General features: G+C 40.5%; 1 protein-coding gene across 1 annotated transcript; it reads left to right on the top strand.

The window, feature by feature from the left end:
* The first annotated feature begins 125 nt into the window (after window positions 1-125).
* On the top strand, window positions 126-24,959 carry LOC115128417 (venom phosphodiesterase 1). The gene is made up of 25 exons (XM_029658248.2): window positions 126-307; window positions 5,713-5,800; window positions 6,057-6,191; window positions 8,101-8,226; window positions 8,391-8,451; window positions 8,619-8,716; window positions 8,839-8,918; window positions 10,773-10,892; window positions 11,194-11,303; window positions 11,422-11,487; window positions 11,609-11,681; window positions 14,936-15,044; window positions 15,275-15,403; window positions 15,490-15,521; window positions 15,745-15,872; window positions 15,987-16,056; window positions 17,535-17,622; window positions 18,677-18,849; window positions 19,569-19,614; window positions 21,797-21,951; window positions 22,391-22,526; window positions 22,869-22,946; window positions 23,239-23,371; window positions 23,571-23,724; window positions 24,655-24,959. The coding sequence occupies exons 1-25, from the start codon at window positions 266-268 to the stop codon at window positions 24,826-24,828; spliced, it is 2,604 nt and encodes an 867-aa protein (XP_029514108.1). The 5' UTR covers window positions 126-265; the 3' UTR covers window positions 24,829-24,959.
* Window positions 24,960-25,210: the final 251 nt, after the last annotated feature.

Genomic DNA, 25,210 nt, shown 5'->3' on the forward strand with positions numbered 1-25,210 from the left:
TCAGATCTGAACATTGTAAAAATCAGAGTTGCAAAACGTCTTCCCTGTAAATCATTAGCGTTTCCTGTAAAGCTTAATATCAGGTGAGTTCTGGACAGGTTCCCAAAGCTTTCAATTGGTCTCTTGCCTTTTACAGTTGCAGAAACACGAAGTTCCCTCTTCTGACAATAAATGACTTTCCCACACTCATGGAGTTCCAGAGTTCACTGTTGTGGTGAAGTAGCACCTCGTGTTGGCTGTGTTTAGAGCTGGACAGCTCTCAAGTATGGGGATAAGCAAGGAGTTGCAGGGAAAGAAGACTCTTGTCGTAAGTGCATCCAACATCCAGCTTCTTTTGAATGCTTCACTAATGGAAGTGGTGTACAATGAGATATGGGTAACACTAAACTGAAAGCCTACAGGTAATATTTATCATGATGCAGTCATAATGTATTCTAAGACTTTTGTCTCATAATCATTTCATCGCAATCCTAAGTAAATACCAGCCAGTTGAAATGTTGATACGTAGACATTATTATTATTATTATTATAATCGTTATTATAAAACCTTACAAAGGCTCATAAATGCTTAATGTAAGTTATAAAACATACCGGCAGGCTTTAAGTAGTTTTAAGTGTTATCGAGATAGGATATGCATAAGATTGATTGGATTTATGGGAAAGGGTGCAATTGTACTTTATAATGCATACAAATAAAGTACTCTTAGAAGAATACTTACACTACTCATGAAATGCACTACATAAAAATGCTCACGACAATCAAAAGGATACCCGTAAGGCATATGAAGGGTCATGTTTGGGAAAGTGTTTCAGTGGGACTGGTAGCTTTACCATCACAGATGTGTGCTTATTGTGTATTGCCCACTCCACATGCCCAGTGTATTTGTGTCCTTTGCCATTTTTTTAACCATATGTTCTCCACAGTGACTCAGCAACCCTACATTTTTTTTCCGGGAACACTTTACCATAAGGTTCCATTTGAGAAGGGGTAATACAGGGGATAGAATGGTTATTTAATCATTTGTAAATGAGTTATAACCCATTAATAAACGGTTATATCACATTGGCCTAAATAGTGTAATAACTGGTCAGTGTTAAGTCAATTAGTAAGCCAATATTTACCTCCTGTTATTAACCATTTATAAATGCACTTGGAAATGTTTATAAGATGAACCTTTATGTCATCTTGCAACCAAATGTTCAATGGTTGCACAGTTAAACTATAGTCATTTAACTTTTGGGTGTGATACATTGTTGCTCTGTCCCAGGAACAGAGGATGGTTTTTATGATGTGTCTTGACTGACCTTTGAAAACCTGATGCCCTGGTCATTTACATCCAGGACATTATTCAATCATTACCCCTTAACAGATTACCAGATTATATCAACAAATATCACTTCTCTGTGATAGTCTAAGTACGGCGAACGCTCTGGTGTGAAATGGTAACCGTAATACCTTTGATTGGTGAAACATTGGAGGAGGTATCCTCTCACAACGTTGATTGTTTTGGTCTTCACGCCCACCATTCATTGACGGAACATATTTAACAAAGTGTTGAATCCTCTCTCATGTATGTAGTGATGAGGACCCAATACTGCCTATAAGTATGTCTAACTTCTGACTGAACTCTCAAATCATCTATAAATGATTTACCCACATGTATAACTGCTAAAAGTATACCTTATTTTAAAGGTGACAGACCTATAAACATTTATAACTGAGTTATCGACATTTATAACTGCTAAAAGTATCATGTTTCTTAAACAACAGGCCTGTGAACATGTTTAACTAAGTTATCAAAAAATACTTTTAAAGTTGCAATATCGCTCCACCATTTCCTGGTTGCTAAAATTCTAATAGTTAGACTAATTTCAGTTTATGTAACAAAACGAGCAGTCGTTGTGTAGAGAATCATTGTACCATCTAAACCGCTGTGAAATATATTTTCCATAACTAAAGAGATTGTCACGTTCGTCGTATTGATGAGACCAAGATATGAATACATCTTTCTTTATTAAAAGAAGTACCACTAAACAAACGTGACGCTACATAAACCAAGTGCTGACAGGCAACAACACATAGACAATAACCCACAAAAACCAAAATGGAAAATGGCAACCTAAATAGGATCCACAATCAGAGACAACGATAAACAGCTGCCTCTGATTGGGAACCAATTCAGGCCACCATAGACCTACATTACCTAGACATTCAAAAGCCCCATAGAATTACAAAAACCTTAGACAGGGTAAAACACACATACCCACCCTTGTCACACACTGACCTGACCAAAATAATACATAAACCATAGATAACTAAGGTCAGGGCGTGACAGATATTGTATTTTCAGCTGTTTGAAGCTGGTGTACAAAACCGAAAGTAAAAGATGGAAAAATGAAACGTAAGAACAGGAAGCATTGAAATAGCACACATACAAACAGATCTATCACTTCTTAGACTTGCTTTCAATGAGAATGATAGATCTATAAACTTTAAAGAAAGTGGAAACATACTGACCATTTATTAATGAGTTAGGACTACCAGTATTTATAACTTCAAAAAACAAAATACATTAAAAGAAAGTGGAAAACTTCTGGACATTTATTCATGTTGTTACAAACATTTCTAACAGTATATACAGTAATCTCCTCAAATATGCAATACATAGTAAGAAAAAAAAAATAATTTAATAGAAGGATACATTGGGAAAACAATTTTAATTGCAGTGACTCAAATCTGTAGCCTATCATTGGAATAGTGAGTAGCCTATCTAATTCAGATAAACAGGGGTGTCTTTTTCTCCCCTTTTTAACATTACAAATCAGAAGAGAAATTGACAGATTAATACAAAAATGACAAATGGGGTCGCGGGAGTATTTCCAAAATATATTTTTAATTATTAATATTATAAAATCATCTTTGTCTCCCTAAATCACTGTAATATGGTTAACCTTACAAATCTAAATGTGTAAGGACCGACGCTGCAGACGAGAAGCAAGTGCAGGGAGTGAACATTTAATGGAAGACGGCCATCAAACAAAAGAAGAACAGCGTCTGGACGGGGGGAACAAAACGACATGATGAAAATAATGCTGACATGGATCACAAAACTGAGCAACAAACAGATATAGGGGGCAATCAACAATGTGAAGGAGTCCAGGTGAGTTCAATGACCGTTGATGTGCGTAATGATGGTGAAAGGTGCGAGTAATGAAGGGCAGCCTGGCACCCTCGAGCGGCAGAGAGGGGAAGTGGGAACAGGCGTGACAGTATCCCCCCTCTAGGGGCGCCACCTGGCATCCCACATGGGTGAGCTTGACGGGCCGGCCAAGGCATGGGCGCCGGACTGACCGGCTGAGGCATGGGATCCTGACGATCCGGTTGAGGCAGGACCCGGCACCCGGACCCGACATCACCACTAAAAACAAAAACTCCCTGATGCTTCAAATAGTGGTGGCAGTATTCTGTAAGGACCGACGCTGGAGACGAGAAGCAAGTACAGGGAGTGAACATTTAATGGAAGACTGACATCAAACAAAAGAAAAACAGCTTCTGGACGGGGGGAACAAAACGACATGACGAAAATAATGATGACACGGGGCACAAAACTGAGCAACAAACAGATATAGGGGGCAATCAACAATGTGAAGGAGTCCAATGATCGTTGATGTGCGTAAAGATGGTGACAGGTGTGCATAATGAAGGGCAACCTGGCGCCCTCGAGCGCCAGAGAGGGGAAGTGGGAGCAGGCATGACAAAATGATAATTAATTAAATGTAACAGTAAAAATTCAACCAGAGAGAGTCCATAGATCGTGGGAAAAGGCCGCACTTGACCCTTGCACTTGAGTCATACCCACAGTGACTGGCTAAACCCGCTACGCTATGAAACCACACACTATTGCAGAGACTTTGATATTACCGGCTGCAATTGATATGGTGAAAACAATGTGTGGGGAGGCAGAGGCACAGAAACTCCCATCAATACCTTTGCCAGATAACCTTGTGAAACTAAGAATGTATGCTATTGCTAGCAATTAGGAGGAAACTGACTGAACAACTCAAAAACTCCCCAGCTTATGCTCTCCAAATGGACGTTAGCTGTGAGGGCCGAGATGCCCATGCAAGCAATGACTTTTGTTCGCTACATGTCGGGGATGCTACTCACGAAGACATATTGTTCTGTCTCACAATTGGTAGGAAGCTTGGCCCCAGTGATGTACTGGGCCGTACGCACTACCCCCTGTAGTGCCTTGCAGTCGGAGGCCGAGCAGTTGCCATACCAGGCAGTCATGCAACCAGTTAGGAAGGTCTCGATGGTGCGGCTGTAGAACTTTTTGAGGATCTGAGGACCCATGCCAAATCATGCCAAGTCTCCTGAGGGGGAATAGGTGTTGTCGTGCCCTCTTCACGATTGTCTTGATAAGTTTGGACCATGATAGTTTGTTGGTGATGTGGACACCAAGGAACTTGAAGCTATCTACCTGCTCGACTACAGCCCTGATGATGAGAATGGGGGTGTGCTCGTCCCTCATTTTCTTGAAGTCCACAATCATATCCTTTGTCTTGATCACGTTGAGGGAGAGGTTGTTGTCCTCTCATCGTTGTCGGTGATCAGGCCTACCTCCGTTGTGTCGTCAGCCAACTTAATGATGGTGTTGGAGTCGTGCTTGGATATCATCATCATGATTCCCACCATTTAGCCTTAGCTAGTTATGTTATCCACTGGTAGCTAAAACTAATAATAGCCCGTGTTTAACATGTGTTGTTGTATGTGTCGAACTGCTTTGCTTTATCTTGGCCAGGTCGCAGTTGCAAATGAGAACTTGTTCTCAACTAGCCTACCTGGTTAAATAAAGGTAAAATTAAAATAAAACTTGCTAGCTAGCTATCACAGATGAAAGGGGTTAGCTAGTTATCACGATTTTTGCTAATACACTAGCTAGTTAGCTAGCTAGCTAGTAAGTTTGTCTTACAATTGGAGTCACTCATGTTAGTGTGCTGAAAAAGAATGCTAGCTAGTTAACTTACCAGCTAACAGCTAGTTAGATAACTACTATAGCTAGCTAGCATGCTAAACCACTAAATTTAGCTAACTGAGCAGCGTGCTAAATCATCCAGCAGAATTTCTGTATTCAAAAGTGAAACAAATTGCATAGAGAATTTACCCTCTCTCCATATCAACATTTTGATCCTGTGAACAATGATTATTTCATGCAATCTCTTCTGTCTGGACTTTGCACACTTCTCATAGCCACGTCCATCATGATTCTTCATTATGCACTATCACATAATGTCAGTGTCAACACAACATTCTGGACACGTTCCAGGTCATCTTTATTTCAAGCACGTTTCACAGATGGGCAGATCTCACAAAGTAGGGGACATTTTTCAGAATTTTCAGCAAGCACTATTTTGACTAATTTGTTATAACCCATTTATTAATGGTTAATAATGCAGTTAAAAATGATTAAATAAGTGTTAGTATCGTAATTACAAACCCTTTATAAACCCTTTACAAATGGAACCTTATTGTAAAGTGTTACCGTCTTGGTATACCACAGTAAATGGGATGCCCTTTTTTCAAAAACATTTTATATTAAAAAATAGTACAACTAGTGTCTTTGTGGTTGATACTTGTACTGATACTGTGTGTGTATGTTTGTGTGTGCTTACATGCATGTATGTGTTTGTGTGTGTCTATATGTGTAGATAGGTGCTTTGGCGATCTCCATGGTCACCATAATCCTAGGGCTCGGACTGGGGCTTGGTTTACAACTAGAGGACTGTCGAAACAAAGGTACACTATTTCTTATTGGAGCAGATTCTGTAAAAAAATTCACGTACACAACCACAATATGTAAAACTACAATTATATGTGATATTTGATATCACCACTTCAACAATAAATGAAGAATACCTTGGTGTGCCAAATCAAAATTGGCTCGTGGGCCGGATTTGGCCCGCGAGCCATCAGTTGGTGCCCCCTGTTCTACTGTATAAGCTGCACCTGTGAAATCCACTGGAAGTGCTCAGTGTACCTTTATGTGTTCCAGTGGTTCCCACTACCTCCTGCAAGAACAGATGCTACGAGCCCTTCGACGATGAGACACCAGGCTGTCGCTGTGATACTCAGTGTGTCATCAACAATAACTGTTGCTATGACTTTCAGGACATCTGTTTCCAACCAAGTGAGCCATGTTTACTGTAAATTGGGGTGCGCCACCTAGCGGGGGGGGGGGGGGGGGGGCAGTAATAGTAGAACAAGCACAATTTCGAAATTACATAGTGCATTCTCAGTTCCACTTGCCATGTTAGTCATTGCATACCTTAGAGAGCTATTTATAACTTGTCAGAAATTTGGGGTGCGGGATGTTACCCAATGCTGGAACAGGGACCCTGAGTGAAAAAGTTTGGGAACCCCTGCCCTATATCACCCACTGAATGTCCTCACAAATTGAACTCATACATTGGCATACTGATATGAATACCTTTGAAAAGTATGGTGTTATCAGTGGAGGCTCCTCAGAGGAGGAAGGGGAGGACAATCTCCTCAGTGAATTTCATAAAAATAAAAATATATTTAGTTTTAGTTTTATCACGTCACCAAATAATTGTTTTGCAATGAAAAATACAGTTTTGCAATGAAAGTCTGCAGTAGCCTCAACAGCACTCTGTAGCACCATGGTTTAGCCGGAGGACAGCTAGCTTCCGCTCTCCTCTGGATATATTGACTTCAATACAAATCCTAGGAGGCTTATGGTTCTCACCCCCTTCCATAGACTTACACAGTAATTATGACAACTTCCGGAGGACATCCTCCAACCTATCAGAGCTCTGGTAGCATGAACTGACATGTTGTCCTCCCGGTCAAAGGATTAGAGAATGAATCTAGTACTGAAAGCATAAGCTACAGCTAGCTAGCACTGCAGTGCATAAAATGTGGTGAGTAGTTGACTCAAAGAGAGTAGTTGAATAGTTTTGAACAAATTCATTTCTTCAAAAATGAAGGAGAAGCATGAAAGAGATAGAGATTTCATCATTTTTTACATTTTCACTTACTTAGCTAGCAAAATCAGATAGCTAGTTTAGCCTACTCAAACACCCGGCTCAAATAGAGGGATTCTATTTTATCTAGCTGGCTATGACTATCCAACACAACACTGGAACTCTTCCAAATCAAGATAAGCTTTTGGTTTTACAAATATATTGCCACCGGGGCCTGCCAGTGTAACTGCTAAACTGCTTACTGACTATACACTGCACCATTACTAATATAACTAACGTGTTAGTTATATTAGCTATGATGTTCCTTTAGCTAATATGATGACAATGATGTAGGCTGTGTGTAGTGGTTATGATATGGTTTGGCTTGGAAAGGTTTTTTCACCTGGTCACAGGTGATGTGTTGTGCATTGAAGTCCACAAACGAAGGAAAAAGGTGAGAGGAGGAGAGTGAATAGATGCGAGAAGGAGTACAACGTGGCTGCTATGAAAGTGAACTGTGTTTACGCGGGGTGTATTCATTCCACCAATTCTGTTGAAAAAAGTTTCTTAAACGGACGCAAACAGAACGAAACAGGGATGAACATCCCTGAACTCTCGTTTGCAACGCAACTGTTGGACTAATGATTACACCCTCTTTACCAGCTAGATGCAGGCAAGAGTGTGCAAGGCCTCACATGTTTCTCTTGACCTGCGTGAACCTATGTTGTAAGTTTTCATTCATAGGCTAGGTTTTAGCAACCTCATGATATAGGGAAAATTAGAGTATTATGTAGTAGCTTAAACCTATCGATGTTACATTGAACTGGGTGAATGGAATATGAATGACAGTCATCCAATATGCTGTAATAGAAATAAGGTCACGCTCATGAAAAAAAAACGTCCTCCCTCATCATAAACGGCACCGACCGCCACTGGGTGTTGTCATGTTGTATAATTTTTTATGATAGCATATTATGACCAATAGGGTTCAAGTCTACCACATTATTCAACTAAGAAAACACTGAACTTTGATGACAGAATTGTTTCCTTGTTCACATGTTAGCTTATTATGGCTTAGCTAGCTTCACCACTTCTAATGGTTTAATCCAACAGCTCAACAATGGGAGTGCACCAAACTGCGCTGTGGAGAAACGAGGTTGGCGGAGAGCAGGTGCCACTGCTCTGACGACTGCCTGGGTGCTGGTGACTGTTGTACCAACTTCAAACATGTCTGTCAAGGTGAGAAGAACTTTATTAAATGTACACGTCAATGTACACATTACCATGTATCCATGTATCCTCAGTAGCTCAAATGTTTGCATAGAGACAGATTTGGAGGAACACTTGAAATGATTTTTTCTTCTTCAATTTTCTCACTTGTACTTGTTTTCCCATGAATGAAGGAGAGACAGAATGGGTGGCAGATGACTGTGTGGATTTGGCGACCCCTAAATGTCCAGCGAAGTATGTTTTAGCGTATAAAGGAATGCACAAGGAATGAAAAAAAAAACAAGAATGCCAAGATGATTAGAAAAGGCTTCAATATCTACCTGAATTACTAAACTAAATGTAAAATGTCAAATTCTACATATTTTCTAAATGTTTCTAAAAATCTATATTTTTACCCTTAGCTTTAAACTGCAGCCGCTGCTCCTCATCTCACTGGACGGCTTGAGAGCAGAGTATCAACAAACATGGAGTTCCCTCATCCCCGTCCTAGACAAACTGAGTGAGTCCCATCATCCCTTTGTCAGATGGGATCAGCTTGTGCCATCATCCCTGTTCAACTGCCTTAACCATACCAATGGACTTGCACATAAGGGCTAATCTTTTTCCTTATCCCTCTAACAGGAACCTGTGGCACCTCTGCACCTTACATGCAGCCTGTGTTCCCCAGCATTACCTTCCCGAATCACTACACCATTGTGACGGTTAGCCTCATACTGTATATATCCTCACACACAAACCCATTGTTATGCACTATGACAGGTATGACTTTTTAAAATACCCACAGAATTGTATATCAGCGAACAAGGGGATATCAAATATACAGTTGAAGTCGGGAAGTTTACATACACTTAGGTTGGAGTCATTAAAACTTGTTTATCAACCACTCCACACATTTCTTGTTAACAAACTATAGTTTTGGCAAGTCGGTTAGGACATCTACTTTGTGCATGCCACAAGTAATTTTTCCAACAGTTGTTTACAGACTGATGATTTCACTTATAATTCACAGTATCACAATTCCAGTGGGTCAGACGTTTACATACGCGAAGTTGACTGTGCCTTTAAACAGCTGGAAATTTCCAGAAAATTATGTCATGGCTTTAGAAGCTTCTGATAGGCTAATTGACATCATTTGAGTCAATTGGAGGTGTGCCTGTGGATGTATTTCAAGGCCTACCTTCAAACTCAGTGCCTCTTTGCTTGACATGGAAAAATCTAAAGAAATCAGCCAAGACCTCAGAAAAATATTTGTAGACCTCCACAAGTTTGTTTCATGCTTTGGAGCAATTTTCAAATGCCTGAAGGTACCACGTTCATCTGTACAAACATTAGTTACGCAAGTATAAACACCATGGGACCATGCAGCTGTCATACCGCTCAGGAAGGAGATGCGTTCTGTCTCCTAGAGATGAATGTACTTTGGTGCGAAAAGTGCAAATCAATCCCAGAACAACAGCAAAGGACCTTATGAAGATGCTGGAGAAAACAGGTACGAAAGTATCTATATCCACAATAAAAACGAGTCCTATATCGACATAACCTGAAAAGTCACTCAGCAAGGAAGAAGCCACTGCTCCAAAACCGCCATAAAAAAATCCAGACTACGGTTTGCAACTGCACATGGGGACAAAGATTTGTCTTTTTGGAGAAATAGCCTCTGGTCTGATGAAACAAAAATAGAACTGTTTGGCCATAATGACCATCGTTATGTTTGGAGGAAAAAGGGGGATGCTTGCAAGTCGAAGAACACCATCCCAACCATGAAGTACGGGGGTGGCAGCATCATGTTGTGGGGATGCTTTGCTACAGGAGGGACTGGTGCACTTCACAAAATAGATGGCATCATGAGAAAGGAAAATTATGTGGCTATATTGAAGCAACATCTCAAGACATCAGTCAGGAAGTTAAAGCTTGGTCGCAAATGGGTCTTCTAAATGGTTAATGACCCCAAGCATACTTCCAAAGTTATGGCAAAATGGCTTAAGGACAACAAAGTCAAGGTATTGGAGTGGCCATCACAAAGCCCTGACCTCAATGCTATAGAACATTTGTGGGCAGAACTGAAAAAGCATGTGCGAGCAAGGAGACCTACAAACCTGACTCAGTTACACCAGCTCTGTCAGGAGGAATGGGCCAAAATTCACCCAACTTATTGTGGGAAGCTTATGGAAGGCTACCTGAAACTTTTGACCCAAGTTAAATAATTTAAAGGCAATGCTACCAAATACTAATTGAGTGTATGTAAACTTTTGACCCAATGGGAATGTGATGAAAGAAATTAAAGCTGAAATAAATCGTTCTCTCTACTATTATTCTGACATTTCACATTTTTTAAATAAAGTGGTGATCCTAACTGACCTAAGACAGGGAATTTTTACTAGGATTAAATGTCGGGAATTGTGAAACTGATCTGTATGTATTTGGCTTAGGTGTATGTAAACTTCCGACTTCAACTGTATAAGAAATAAAAATATGCAGCAGTTTGTGTCATTGCCAAAACTGTGTCATTTAATTTTGTATTCTTCTTCACAAAATGTCCACTGTGTCATCTTTAGGGCATGTACTCCGAGTCCCACGGACTGGTTGACAACAAGATGTATGACCCTGTGTTCGACGCTTCCTTCAGTCTGTCAAACGACGAGAAGTCCAACCCCAGATGGTACTTTGGTCAGCCTGTGAGTACACCCCCCTGCTTTGTGCTCTGCCATTCACATTGCAACCTTTAGAGAGTTAGATAAGCAAGATAAGAATACTTTTATTTGGTTTCCCACAGTCAGACACCGGGCCTACTGCCATCTTTTGACCATAGCGTTGAAAGTCAGCCTGGCGTCAGTATTTTTCTTTTCATTGTATGTTGTGCATTTCTGTGTGTTGCTATAGTTCACAAAAGAACACAACTCTCTGCTCAAACGAATACTTTGATCAGTACTGAGGAGTGATTCGAAAATATTCTCGTTCATAACCTTGTCATTGTAGATTTGGCACACTGCCAGTTACCAAGGACTGAGAGCAGGAACGTATTTCTGGCCTGGCTCAGATGTCAAAATCAATGGCAGTTTCCCAGACATCAACTTAGACTACAACGGGTAATATAATCAGGAATAAATTATCTTCTTTCTCATATATGAATAGACCGATAGCTTTATTACCCTTGGATGATAAGAACTGTAATTTTCTATTGTCATGTCTTTCATTTCATTTCAGAAAAATACCTTTTGAGGAGAGGGTCTTCACACTCCTGAAGTGGCTACAGTTGCCAGATAATGAGAGGTAAATCCCCCATTTAAGTTAAGAGGCATCCCAGCTACTAGCAAGCCTTTATCAGAGACATTCAAGCCCAAAGTGCATTGTGTATAATGTCGTGGTGTATAACAATTGTTGTCCCCTGCAGGCCAGATTTCTTCACGTTGTACCTCGAGGAGCCGGACAAGTCGGGGCACAGCTTTGGTCCTGTCAGTGGAGGGGTAAGGTCAATAAGGAAAACAACCAGGATGCATCTCATTAGTCTGAAGTTATTTCATATGCAATTAACTGAGAGGCGAAGGGCAAACAACAGGTTTGTTCTCAGATCATTGCATATCAAGGGAAGGAGAAGAGGTGAGGAAGCAACTGCAGACTATTGAAATACCTCTGGTGCAACAACCTTACAACAACCTGCAGGTTCTGGATTGTTAAACTTATACTGTATCTACCATTCGAGAGCTTGGGACAATAAAGCTATATCTGCATTGGGGGGAAAAATGTAATTGACAGGCTCTTTCTGTTCAATGTTCTCTACCTATTAAAGTACTCTAAATGCAACAATTCATGTTAAGTTCAAAATAATACAATGCTGACACCATTCAAACCAATGAGAGTTCGGAGCATTAAAGCCAATTATCTCAGAATAATCTTTTTTTCTGATAGAACTTTATAGTCCAAAGCTCTCGCATTAATAAGATACACTTCAGACGCTCTGAAGTACTTTGATGAAATGGTCCATAAATCTTTATTAATAAAATAACCAAAATGACAAAATAACTAATATTAGAATTAACACTACTGCAGAGTTCCTGCACCTAAATATAAAAAGTACCAGCACACAAAATTAGCACTGGCACCTATTTCAGTCAAGCATTAAGGCTGCCGCCTCAAAGGTGTTGTTCCATTCCTGTTAAGGACAAAACAGCAAAAGGTCATGATGTACTGCTTTGTTGTTACGTAATGTATTCCAAAAAGGCTCACTTCTTGTGTTTAGGTCAGGCATGTGTCGAAACTACCCTTTGTTTTTGTTCTCGTAACTGCTTTAAACATGCTTTTATAGCACCATAATCAACCCCTGACAACTCTCAAAATATAACCAACTGGCAAGTGTCTTCACTGACATTTTCAACCTTTCCCTGACTGAGTCTGTAATACCAACATGTTTCAAGCAGACCACCATAGTCCCTGTGCCCAAGAACACAAGGGTAACCTGCCAAAATGACTACAGACCCTTAGCACTCACATCTGTAGCCATGAAGTGCTTTGATAGGCTGGTCATGGCTCACATCAACACCATTATCCCCAAAAAACTAGACCCACTCCAATTTGCATACTGCTACAACAGATCAACAGACAATGCAATATAGATTGCATTCCACACTGCCCTTTCCCACCTGGACAAAAGGAACACCTATGTGAGAATGCTACTCATTGACTACAGCTCAGCATCTAACACCATAGTGGTGCACTCATATCTCATCACTAAGGACCCTGGGACTACACACCTCCCTCTGCAACTGGATCCTGGACTTCCTGATGGGCCATCCCCAGGTGGTAAGGGTAGGTAACAACACATCCACCACGCTGATCCTCAACATGGGGGTCCCTCAGGGGTGCATGCTCAGTCCCCTCCTGTACTCCCTGTTCACTCATGACTGCATGGCCAGGCACAATTCCAACACCATCATTCATTTTGCCGACGACACACAGTGGTAGGCCTGATCACCGACAACGATGAGACAGCCTATAGGGAGGAGGTCAGAGTGTGGTGCCAGGATAACAACCTCTCCCTCAACATGATCAAGACAAAGGAGATGATTGTGGACTACAGGAAAAGGAGAACTGAGCACGCCCCCTTTCTCATCGACAGGGCTGTAGTGGAGCAGGTAGAGAGCTTCAAGTTCCTTGGTGTTCACATCACCAACAAACTAGAATGGTCCAAACACACCAAGACAGTCGCGAAGAGGCACAACATAGCCTATTCCCAATCAGGAGACTGAAAAGATTTGGCATGGATCCTCAGATCCTCAAAAAGTTCTACAGCTGCCCCATCGAGAGCATCCTGACTGGTTGCATCACCAACTGGTATGGCAACTGCTCAGCCTCCGACCGCAAGGCACTACAGAGGGTAGTGCGTACGGCCCAGTACATCACTGGGGCCAAGCTTCCTGCCATCCAGGACCTCAATACCAGGTGGTGTCAGAGGAAGGCCCTAAAACCTGTCAAAGACTCCAGCCACCCAAGTCATAGACTGTTATCTCTGCTACCACACGGAAACCGGTACCAGAGCGCCAAGTCTAAATCCAAAAGGCTTCTTAACAGCTTCTACCCCCAATCAGTAAGACTCCCGAACAGCTAATCAAATGGCTACCCAGACTATTTGCATTCCCCCCCTCTTTTACGCTGCTGCTACTCTCTGTTTATTATCTATGCATAGTCACTTTAACTCTAGCTACATGTACATATTACCTAATTTACCTCGACTAACCTGTGCCCCCAAACATGGACTCTGTACCGGTTCCCCCTGTATATATCCTTGCTACTGTTATTCTACTGCTGCTCTTTAATTATTTGTCATTTTTATTTTTTTACTCATGTATTTTCTACTTAACACTTGTTTTTCTTAAAACTGCATTGTTGGTTTTGGGCTCCCGAGTGGCATAGCGGTCTAAGGCACTGCATCTCAGTTCAAGAGGGGACACTACAGCCCCTTGTTCGAATCTAGGCTGATTGGGAGTCCCATAGGGCGGCGCACAATTGGCCCAGCATCGTCCGGGTTTGGCCGGGGTAGACCTTCATTGTAAATAAGAATTTGTTCTTAACTGATTTGCCTAGTAAAATGAAGGTTACATTAAATAAAAATCAATGGTTAAGGGCTTGCAAGTAAGCATTTCACTGTAAGGTACCTGTTCTGTTTAGTGCAGGTGACAAAAAACATTTGATTTGATTTGATAGACAGAGCAACCCACTGAATGATTTTGATCCATGACCGCTGTTTTCAAAACACATGGCTTAGATTCAATGCTGAACGCCAAATTAAAGTGCTCACCAAAAGGTGGAAGTTCAATGTCTTGCTCACATGTGAACAAATGGTGCCGTTGACAATTATGTTGGGTATAGTTTTTCTCCATTGAAAAGGCCCCTTCAAATTAGTTGTCTTATAAATGCAAACATATTGTTAAATCATCAATGATGAAAAGTTACGATCTAATGACATTTACGTATTGTAGTAACCCCAAGAGAAAATTACATCGCTTTTTTTAATCTATATAGAACTCCACATTTGTTTTCATATAATCATGCATAAATCACAAGTAAACACATGTCAAAGTCTGTTTCCCTTTTGTAAATAGACTGGTACTTAACAATAATCAAGGTTTGATTATGTTGAGGGTGCCATTAGCCTTGGTCAAAGTCATTGAAGACTACCCACACAGATATATAACAGTCTCACAAGTTTCTCACTGTATTTCAGTTGATCAAGGCTCTCACTGGAGTGGACAAGGTCATTGGTCAACTGATGAACGGACTCAAACAGCTGAACCTGCATCAGTGTCTCAACATCATCATCGTAGCTGACCACGGTAGGAGGCTAATAAATCAAAGGAATCAAATGTATTCGCCCTTTCCCTCCACAAATCTGACATCTGGACAGCAAATGGACCTCTTTCCCATAGACCTAGTATGTCTAAAAATGTAATGTATTTAGAATAATATGGAATTAGTCTACAAACATGAAAATAATAGTAAGTATTGTTGTATTCGTGTTGTGGCTTAATAGTTCAACAAAAAATGTATTGGGCTACACCAATAGGTATGGAGGACACAAGTTGTGACAGGAAGGAAGTCCTCCAGGATCTACTCCAGGTGGAAAATGTACGTGATCTATATGTCTACGAGGGACCTTTTGGGAGAATTAGATCCAATGACAAAAACCAACCCTGTGAGTGTAAGACCAAACATGTAGAAAATGTACCCTTTCTTTGTATCACAATAAAAATGACACATTCCTGTTGTTTCCTTTGACAGTGGACTCGTCCCGACTTGTAGCCAACATGACGGTGAGTAAGAAGCTACAATAAATCCTTCACCCTGATTTGAAACTAGCCGTGACTGCCATATTGACTGGAAATGCTCCAATTGAGGAATAATCAAATGTTTAGGCAAAGCTTTGGTCATAGGTTGTTTGTATTCAGTCCCATAATGTTTTGTCCCTAATACCGTATCTGTTATAGAAACCTAGTGATTGATCAAAAATATGATGTTGTTTTCTTCGGATTCCAGTGCAAGAAGAACAGTCAGAAGGTCAAGCCTTACCTGAAAAACCATCTGCCCAAGCGGTTCCACTACGCAAACAGTAGACGCATTGAGGACGTCAGCGTGATAGTCAACCCAGGATGGCTGTTCGAGAGGTACCGATTTAAGAAACTCCACCCTGCTTTATGAACATAACCCTGGTGTGGATTTTAGTAGGGCATGATGTAGCAAAATGTTGGCTTCTTACATATTTCTGTGTTCTGTTATAGATACCCAGGGTCTTTGACCTTCTGTGCAGGTGGAGCTCATGGGTATGACAATGATGAGGCCAGTATGCATGTGAGTAGGAAGGAGATCCATTTACTCGTTTAAATCAGTTAGTTAATGAGTACAAACTTAATTTGATTGGTTTAAAAATATATACTGAACAAAAATATAAACGCAACATGCAACAATTTCAACGATTTTACTGAGTTACAGTTAATATAAGGAAATCAGTCAATTGAAATACATTCATTAGACCCTAATCTATGGATATCACATTACTAGTCAGGGGCACAGCCATGGGTGGGCCTGGGAGGGGATAGGCCCACCCACTTGGGAGCCAGTCTCACCCACTGGGGAGCCAGGCTCAGACAATCAGAATGAGTTTTTTTCCCCATAAAAGGGCTTTATCACAGACAGAAATACTCTTCAGTTTCATGGCTGGTCTTGAACAATCCCGTAGGGGAAGAAGCCAGATGTGGAGGTCCTGGGCTGGCGTGGTCGGCGGTTGTGAGGCTGGTTGGACGTACTGACAAATTCTCTAAAACAACGTTGGAGGCGGCTTATGGTAGAGAAATTAACATGTAATCCTCTGGCAACAGCTCTGGTGGACATTCCTGCAGTCGGCATGCCAATTGCACGCTCCCTCAGAACTTGAGACATCTGTGGCATTGTGTTTTAGAGTGGCCTTTTATTGTCCCCAGCACAAGGTGCTCCTGTGTAATGATCATGCTGTTTAAACCAGCTTCTTGATATGCCACACCTATCAGGTGGATGGATTATTTTGGCAAAGGGGAAATGCTCACTAATGGGGATGGAAAAACAATTTAGAGAAATAAGCTTTTTGTGCTCTTGGAACATTTCTGGGATCTTTTATTTCAGCTCATGAAACATGGGACCAACACTTTACATGTTGTGTTTATATTTTTGTTCTGTATGTATGTATGTATGTATGTATGTATGTATGTATGTATGTATGTATGTATGTATGTATGTATGTATACACACACACATCTTTGCACTGAGTGCACAAAACATTAGGAACACATGCTCATTCCATGACATAGACTGACCAGGTGAAAGCTATGATCTCTTATTGACGCCCCTTGTTAAATCCACTTCAAATCAGTGTAGCAGAAGGGGAAGAGACAGGTTAAAGAAGGATTTTTAAGCATTGAGACAATTGAGACATGTAAAAGTATGGGATATGGTAGTAGGTACCAGGCACACCGGTTTGTGTCAAGAACCACAATGCTGCACAGTATTCTCTGTGTATCAATAATGGTCCACCACCCAAAGGACATCCAGTCAACTTGACACAACTGTGGGAAGCATTGCAGTCAACACGGGCCAGCATCTCTATGGAACGCTTTCCACAACTTGTAGATACCATGCCACGAGGAGGCTGTCCTGAGGGCAAATGGGGTGCAACTCAATATTAGGAGGGTGCTCCTAATGTTTTTTACACTCAGTGTATATTGATATTGTTGTATTTAAGAGATGGGAAAATTATAGCTTAACCCTATGATGAAGATCCTCTTTATTCCCCTCAGGCTATGTTCTTAAGCTATGGACCCAAGTTTCATTATAAAACCGAAATAGAACCATTCTCCAATATTGAGCTCTACAATCTCATGTGTGGTGAGTAGCAGTAAATATCGCAGTAAATTACAGGGTCGGTTGTCTGTGTTAACAAGAAATTGTTTCTGTCACTCCATCATTAAGTGGCAGAATTTGTTGTGAAAGGTCTGGGTTTTGATGAATAAGTAAGTTGAACGCGGGGCGAGGGCTTGACCATTCACTGGCCAATCAACGTGTTCCATGGCTTAATATTGCACGAGGTAGTCTCAAGTTGTGTCGGTTATTGACGGTCTTTCGATGTCATCAACTCCAATTCGGCTTGAGGGGCACGGAATATTCTCGTCCTAATCAATGTATTAAATAGCATAGGCTACAGTAATTAATAATAGCAACAACAATATACATCCAGTTTTTGATAAATATGTTTGGAGTGTTTGCAGTCAACATTGTAATCGCTTCACCTATAGGCCTATACATGTCTTTACGCATCGCATTTCTCCTGAAAAAAAAAATATTAGGCTCCCCTTAAAATGTATTGTAGGCTATATGTGAGGCTAGTTCGCAATATCAAGATGTACCGTAGGTCTACCCACCGTTGATATTGCATTATAGGACTGAATATTTTGAATAGGTTTGGAGGAGCGCATCTTTGGTAACACCCACTAGGCTGTGCGTCTGCTGTCAAAATGCATGCCGTAATCAAACTTGTTACTTATAAGAATAGCTTTTGTTGAGACTTAAATCTCCCTATTTGTGCTAAATGAAATTGTCACTGCTGTGCTAGTTTTTAAGGACTCACTTCACATATTACCAACCCTCCCACAGCACAAGTGAGCTGATGTAAGACAGGTAAATAGCTGCACCTGGCGCAAGGTGTGGAAATGCCAGAGCGCCAGTTTTTACGTGACGAAGTTTGACAATAGCGCTGCTTTAGCGCTAGCCAAAAAATATAACTCCTGGTATTTGAACACTGCATTGTTGAGGAAGAGATTTGAAGTAAGCATTTCGCTGGACTGTTTTACACCTGTTGTATCCTGTACAAACGACAAATATGATATCATTTCATTTGATCTCAAACATGAATTGTGACATTGTCCATGTGAAACCCTTTCAGATGTGTTGGGGATCTCCCCATCCCAAAACAATGGAAGCCACGGCAGTATGAACCATCTCCTGAGGACTCCCTGGCACACTCCCATACACCCTGCAGAGCAAACAACCCCTGGGCAGTGCCCTCTGGTGATCCTTGAACCCACAGATACCCTGGACTGCACATGCACCTCCCTGGTAGTACCCCTTGCTTACATTGAGTACCAAACATTACGAACACCTTCCAAATATTGAGTTGCACCCCCTTTTGCCCTCCAAACAGCCTCAATTCCTCAGGGCATGTTCATCTCAAATGTAATCTATATAATCCCCAAGAGTAATTATGTATCATTAGAGGACCACAAACAATATCTAGTAATGCTGCATATGCCAAGAAAGGTTCAAATCTCACCTTTCTGGAATTGTTTTTTAAAATAAATGCTTGAAAGGCTTGAAATGACGTATATGCTTTCTAAATATAGTATAAACAAATTATAAAAACAATAACTATAACATTTCACCTTCCTTATAACTGCAAAATACATATTTCTATGTTCAGTGTCAGAGAAAATGTGGACATCACACAGCTCTATAGCTTGACTTCTTGAACTCGCCTTTCATCCCATATTAACCTTGTCCATCTATGACAAACGGAAAGTGTTTTTGTTGAAAATTATTTTTTGTTTAAAATGATGGTCCTCCCATGCCTACACCTCTGCTTTGAAGTTACAGTATACACCTCTTAATACTATAGTGATAAGAAGCTGGTATTATACAGTATATTAAGCACATATGAATTACCCTAACCATAGAACGTCTCCGTCTCCAATGTTGTTGATATTCATGAAAGAATCAATGAATTAAAGGATCAATATTGTCAGAGTCTTATCTATAACAACATCCTTGTTTCTTTCCAGGGTGTAACTAATCCAAATAGTCGTCTGAATCTGACAGCTGCTGAAGGTAAATATTGTGCGAGAGACAGTATGGACAGATTATTGCCGGAATATTGTCATGATTAACAATCAATTATGATACCAGATGGTACATTGAGTTTAGCAATAATACTTCATTATAAACTGGTTGGTTTGAGCCCTGAATGCTGATTGTCTGAAAGCCGTGATATACCACGGGTCTGACCCCAAAATTATTTTACTGTTTTAATTACGTTGGTAACCAGTTTATAATAGCAATAAGGCACCTCGGGGGGCAGTCACTTCTTAACCTGAAAAGGGACAACTTCGACATGGTATGCAGCCAAATATATGCTAATCGGATTTAAGTAACCACATTGTGGGCCTGTTACAATACAGAAATCAGGACAGATTTGAACAATAGCCACATTGTTAGAACAGATTTGTTGAATGTGCACCAGTCTGGTCAATGCGTCTGCATCCCATTGACTCCTTTACCAAATCTATGGCATTGTTGAATACCTGTTTCTGATTGCCTTGAAGGGCATTCTAGACCGTTCATTATTTAAGTGATAATTCCTGAGATGCCGGTGTTTGGAGGATATATTGGCATGGGTGTTAGAAAACCGTGCCAATATATCCTCCAAACACTGGATTCAAGGGCATTATCACTTTTATACAACGGGTTACCAACATATTCAAATGATTGTCATATTTTAAAAAACAACAACATTATTTGGATTAATTTATTCATACTATTTCATCCTTCCACAAGATATAGTCCCAACACAAATCTAGAGTTGCTACCCAAGCCGGCTGCTCGTTCGTTCTATTGGTTCGGTTGCCAGAGACAAGACCCAGTTGTTGAGTTTTTTTAATTTTATGGACACGACCCAGTCGCCGGTTCTAAATGTTCCGTTGCCAGCCTTTTCTTATCCCATGCTTTCTATCTAGCCAACTACGCCTAACTTACAGTCAAGTCAAAAAGTGCAGCCAGAATAACAGCAATGTAGCTGCTTTTGTATTCGTTTAAGCTGTTTTCTAGTAACATTTATTTGGATACATCCATAACAATGAGCTAATGAGGCGTGATTTTGACTGGCATAAAAAAACGTGCTCACTCGTCGGGACACTGTTGTTCAGATGAGCTAGCCAACAACACAGCTAACACAATGACTTCCAACTCTCAGGTGTCAAGGTAAGACCCAAGTGCAGACTGTGTGAAGTAACAATGTGGTCCAGTGGTCACGACAGGGCAGACGAAAATTCCAAATAGTATCCGTAAAGTTCGTAGAAACATGTCAAACGTTTTTTTACAATTAATCCTCAGGTTTTTACAATAAATAATCGATAATATTTCAACCGGACCGTAGCTTTTTCAATAGGAGAGAGAGAGAAAATGTCTGCTCCAAGCTGTTGCGCATGCAAAGCTCTGCTGGCACCCAGCCATCCACTGACGCAATGCTCATTTTTCAGAATAAAAGGCTGAAACTATGTCTAAAGACTGTTCACACCATGTGGAAGCAATAGGGAAAGGAATCTGGTTGATATCACTTTAAATGGAGGGAAGGCATGCAATGGAACAGGGAGCTTTCAAAATAAGAGTCACTTCCTAGTTGGATTTTCCTCAGGTTTCCACCTGCAATATCAGTTCTGTTATACTCACAGACAATAGTTTTGGAAAGTTTAGAGTGCCGGGGCGGCAGGGTAGCCTAGTGGTTAGAGTGTTGGACTAGTAACCGGAAGGTTGCAATTTCAAACCCCCGATCTGTCGTTCTGCCCCTGAACAGGCAGTTAACCCACTGTTCCTAGGCCGTCATTGAAAATAAGAATTTGTTCTTAACTGACTTGCCTAGTTAAATAAAGGTAAAATAAAAAAATAAATTTCTATCCTAATCTGACAATTATATGCATATTCTAGCTTCTGGGCCTGAGAAATAGGCAGTTTAATTTGGGTATGTTTTTCATCCAAACATCAAAATACTGCCCCCTACACTCAACAGGTTAAATTTTGTTTTTGCGTCTTTTACTTTAGCTTTTGTACACCAGCTTCAAACATACAGTAATATTATGGTTATGGGAAATTCACAGGTGGTTATATGGTACAATGATTGTTTTGCTACATAAACTGAAATTAGGCAAACTATTCCATTTTTTACAACCAGGAAATGGCAGAGTGATTTCTGCATAGTACATCTTTATCTGACATCTGTTTGTCTACTCACTTTCAGTGAAAGCTGTTGAGCAGAAGCACATGTTGTTTGGAAGACCAATAATGCTGGAACCCAGCAATGACTACTGCTTACTGTATCATCAGGGCTTTGTCAACGCCTATAGCAAAAAATCCCTCATGCCAGTGTGGAACTCATATACTTTGGACAAACCTGTAAGAGTCATTTCATCGAAAGGCCATCATTTTTACAAATCAGTAACTGATCAAGTGTAATTTGTTAGACACATTAATTTGAACTTTTGGTTAATTCTTACTTTGATATGTGAATGATATGTGAATGTCCCCAAGTCTTCAAATTATCTATTCTTTTGTCAAACATGAGCTATGATGAGTTTTAAACATTGCCTCTCAGAGATCATCCACTTTGATTAAATGACATCTAAAGGAAGGTTGGAATGTAAATTGACATACAAAGTACAGGGGTCATCCTTGTAAAAATGCATTGGAGAAGATCCAAGGTTGCTTTTTTTGCTATTGTCTTCTCCAATGTTGTCCTTGCTTCCCTTGGATGTTTTCAAAAGGATGTGGTGAGTGGATGTGAGTAATGCAGGAAGGACCTTTGTAATTTCCTCCTCTTTGTCACCCTCTTTAGGAAAACATGGACCCTCTGCCAGCAGTCACACCAGACTGTCAGAGGGCTGATGTCCGCATCCCGGCAGATAAAAGTCCCAGATGTGACCAGTATGCTTCAGCCAGGAACATTACCCACGGTTTCCTCTACCCTCCCAGTATGCGGGATGATTTTACATCTATACTGTCAAATACACTAATCTTAAGCAAACAGAATACATCTGAAACAACAAAGAAGTCTGACTCCCAACCCCTTAACTTTGTTTTTGTTTTTCTATGTCATTTAGTTAGCAGACACTCATAGCCAGAGAGAGTTGCTGTAAGTGATGTAATAGTAGAATGTATGTCAAAAAGAAACTGTTGCTCATCTGGTCTCCCCCTCCCCCTGGTCTCCCCTAAAATAATATTATACTTCTCCGCCCAGGCATCCAGCTGTCAAAATAACGAGGTTACTTCAATAAGACTATCTTGTTGTTTGTGTTATTTCTTGTGACGCCCAGATCTCAACAAGACAGCAGAGGAGGAGTATGATGGCCTGTTGATGAGCAATGTTGTCCCCATGTATCCTGAGTTTAAGAGTACGTACACTCTTCACAGTCTGAGACAGCTCCCTCTTGCTTCCTTCAAACTCATTTTTTCCTCTCTTGTTCACTCACTGAACTCTAACATGTCTCCTACATGTTATATAATTAAACATTCATTTATTATTATTTATATGTACTTTTATTTTGTGATTCAATTTGTATTTAGTTTTCACACAACATAAAAGAACGTCAACAAACAAAACAGACGCAGCAAACAGTCAACACCACACGTCATACAAGTAGCTTCAGCTCATGATAAATAGATGCATATTTCTTTATTTTATAGAGATCTGGGATTACTTCCACACTACATTGCTGAAGAAATATGCCAGTCAATATAATGGCATTAATGTGGTGACGGGACCGGCATTTGACTACAACTACGACGGACAGTTTGATTCTCAGGACCAGATAGAACAGTATGTGAGCTTTTCTTTATCATACAAAATGGTGTGTTATATATAACATGGAGCAGAGAGGAAGTAAAGTTTCTAAATCTCACAAAAGGCAACCATGAAACACGTAGTGTTGCAGAGCGCTATCACTGGGGCACAGAGGATTGCAGCCATGCCAGACACTTCAGTCTTAACCAGTGTTTTATTTCTTGTTTTCATTAAGGTTTGTAACAGGTACACAGATTCCAATCCCAACCCATTACTTTGCAGTTCTCACCAGCTGTAAGGACTCGCAACCAGTGAGCAGCTGTAACAATGAGCTACAGACCGTTTCCTTCTTGATACCACACAAAGCGGACAACTCAGAGAACTGTAATGTAAGGCAACCATATCACCTAAAAAGCACTGCACACTTTTTGTAAAAAAACAAAAACAAAAAACTGGACAGGTCTAAGTACTTGAATTGTAAGTACAGAGTGTTTTGGAATGATGTACATTCTGTACTCTCTCCTACTACTGACAAACACATAGTGAAATGCAAAAACAATTGTGTGGTAAAGTTGACAAAACACCTATACTTTCATCTGTTTTGAAAACAGAGTAACCTTTTGCATGACCCTTTCCCAACACCTGGCAACTATCATAATGTTTTGGTGGGAAACCCCTGGTTAGCACCTTGATGTGGATTGTGTTTAACGTCGATTGTGTCTAACGTAAGCTAGCTAGCCTGCCTCTCTAGCATTATCAAATGATAATGTTACATAACCAGTAGTATCTAGACAATACACTTGTATGAGCTATGACCTAACCAATTTGTAATGAGGTAGCTAGCTAGCTAGGTAAGCTAACATTAGCTAAAAAGTTAGCTAGCATGCCTTGCTAATTAACGTTAGCTAGCCTGCCTTGGAGATTGGCAAAAGGGGGCATGGTTTGTTGACATAATTGTAATCCAAACCCAACCTTCATTTACTCGTTGTGACGCACTGAAGTTCCAAACTCCATTTTAGATGAGACTGACTTTATGACCAAAATTATCCTATTTTCTCTTTCTCCTACCACTGACAAACACATAGGGAAGTTTTATAAAGTTGAAAAAACACCCAAACTTTCATCTGTTTTGAAGACAGTCAACTTTTGCATGCCCCTTTCCCAACACCTGGCAACTATCATGATGTTTTGGTGGAAAACCTCTGGTTCGCAACTTGATCTCGTTGTTTTTGTCTGTACCTCTGTCTTGTTGTGTCAACACCTAAGTAGTGATAATTAGGGTCTGTGTCACTGATCCGCTTGTTTTTATACTTCCACAGAATGGTGACACGGCATCTCTATGGGTTGAAGACCACCTGTGGTTCCACCAATCACGTGTCAGAGATGTAGAGTGGCTCACAGGATTGGATTTCTATCAAGGCAGCACCAGGCCTATCCCGGAACTTCTAAAAGTAAAGACTCGCCCAACTGCTGCCATTCACAGAAGACCTTGAAATGAATGACCTTTTGAAATATACATGTATTGGTAGAGGTATTTGATCATTATAAAAACATACATTTTATTTAGTTTGTCTAGTGTGGGTATTTATCCACTTGTTAATAAATATTTCATGATTCAAATCAATGCAGGGAGGAATGCAAATGTCATGAAACATGTACAATGCTTCTGTAGGCCACAATCACCACAAGTATTTTCCACCCTTAAATTCCTGTGCAGAGATAATCTTCTGACTTCCACAGAAAGACCTGTTTAACAATTACAGGAAAACATATCAGCTAAATGACTTCGGAAAGTGCCTTCGGAATGTGTTCAGACCCGTTGACTTTTTCCACATTTTGTTATGTTACAGCCTTATTCTAAAATGGATTCAATAA

This window comes from Oncorhynchus nerka, linkage group LG4, assembly GCF_034236695.1.
Source record: "Oncorhynchus nerka isolate Pitt River linkage group LG4, Oner_Uvic_2.0, whole genome shotgun sequence".
NCBI classification, from domain to species: Eukaryota; Metazoa; Chordata; class Actinopteri; order Salmoniformes; family Salmonidae; genus Oncorhynchus; species Oncorhynchus nerka.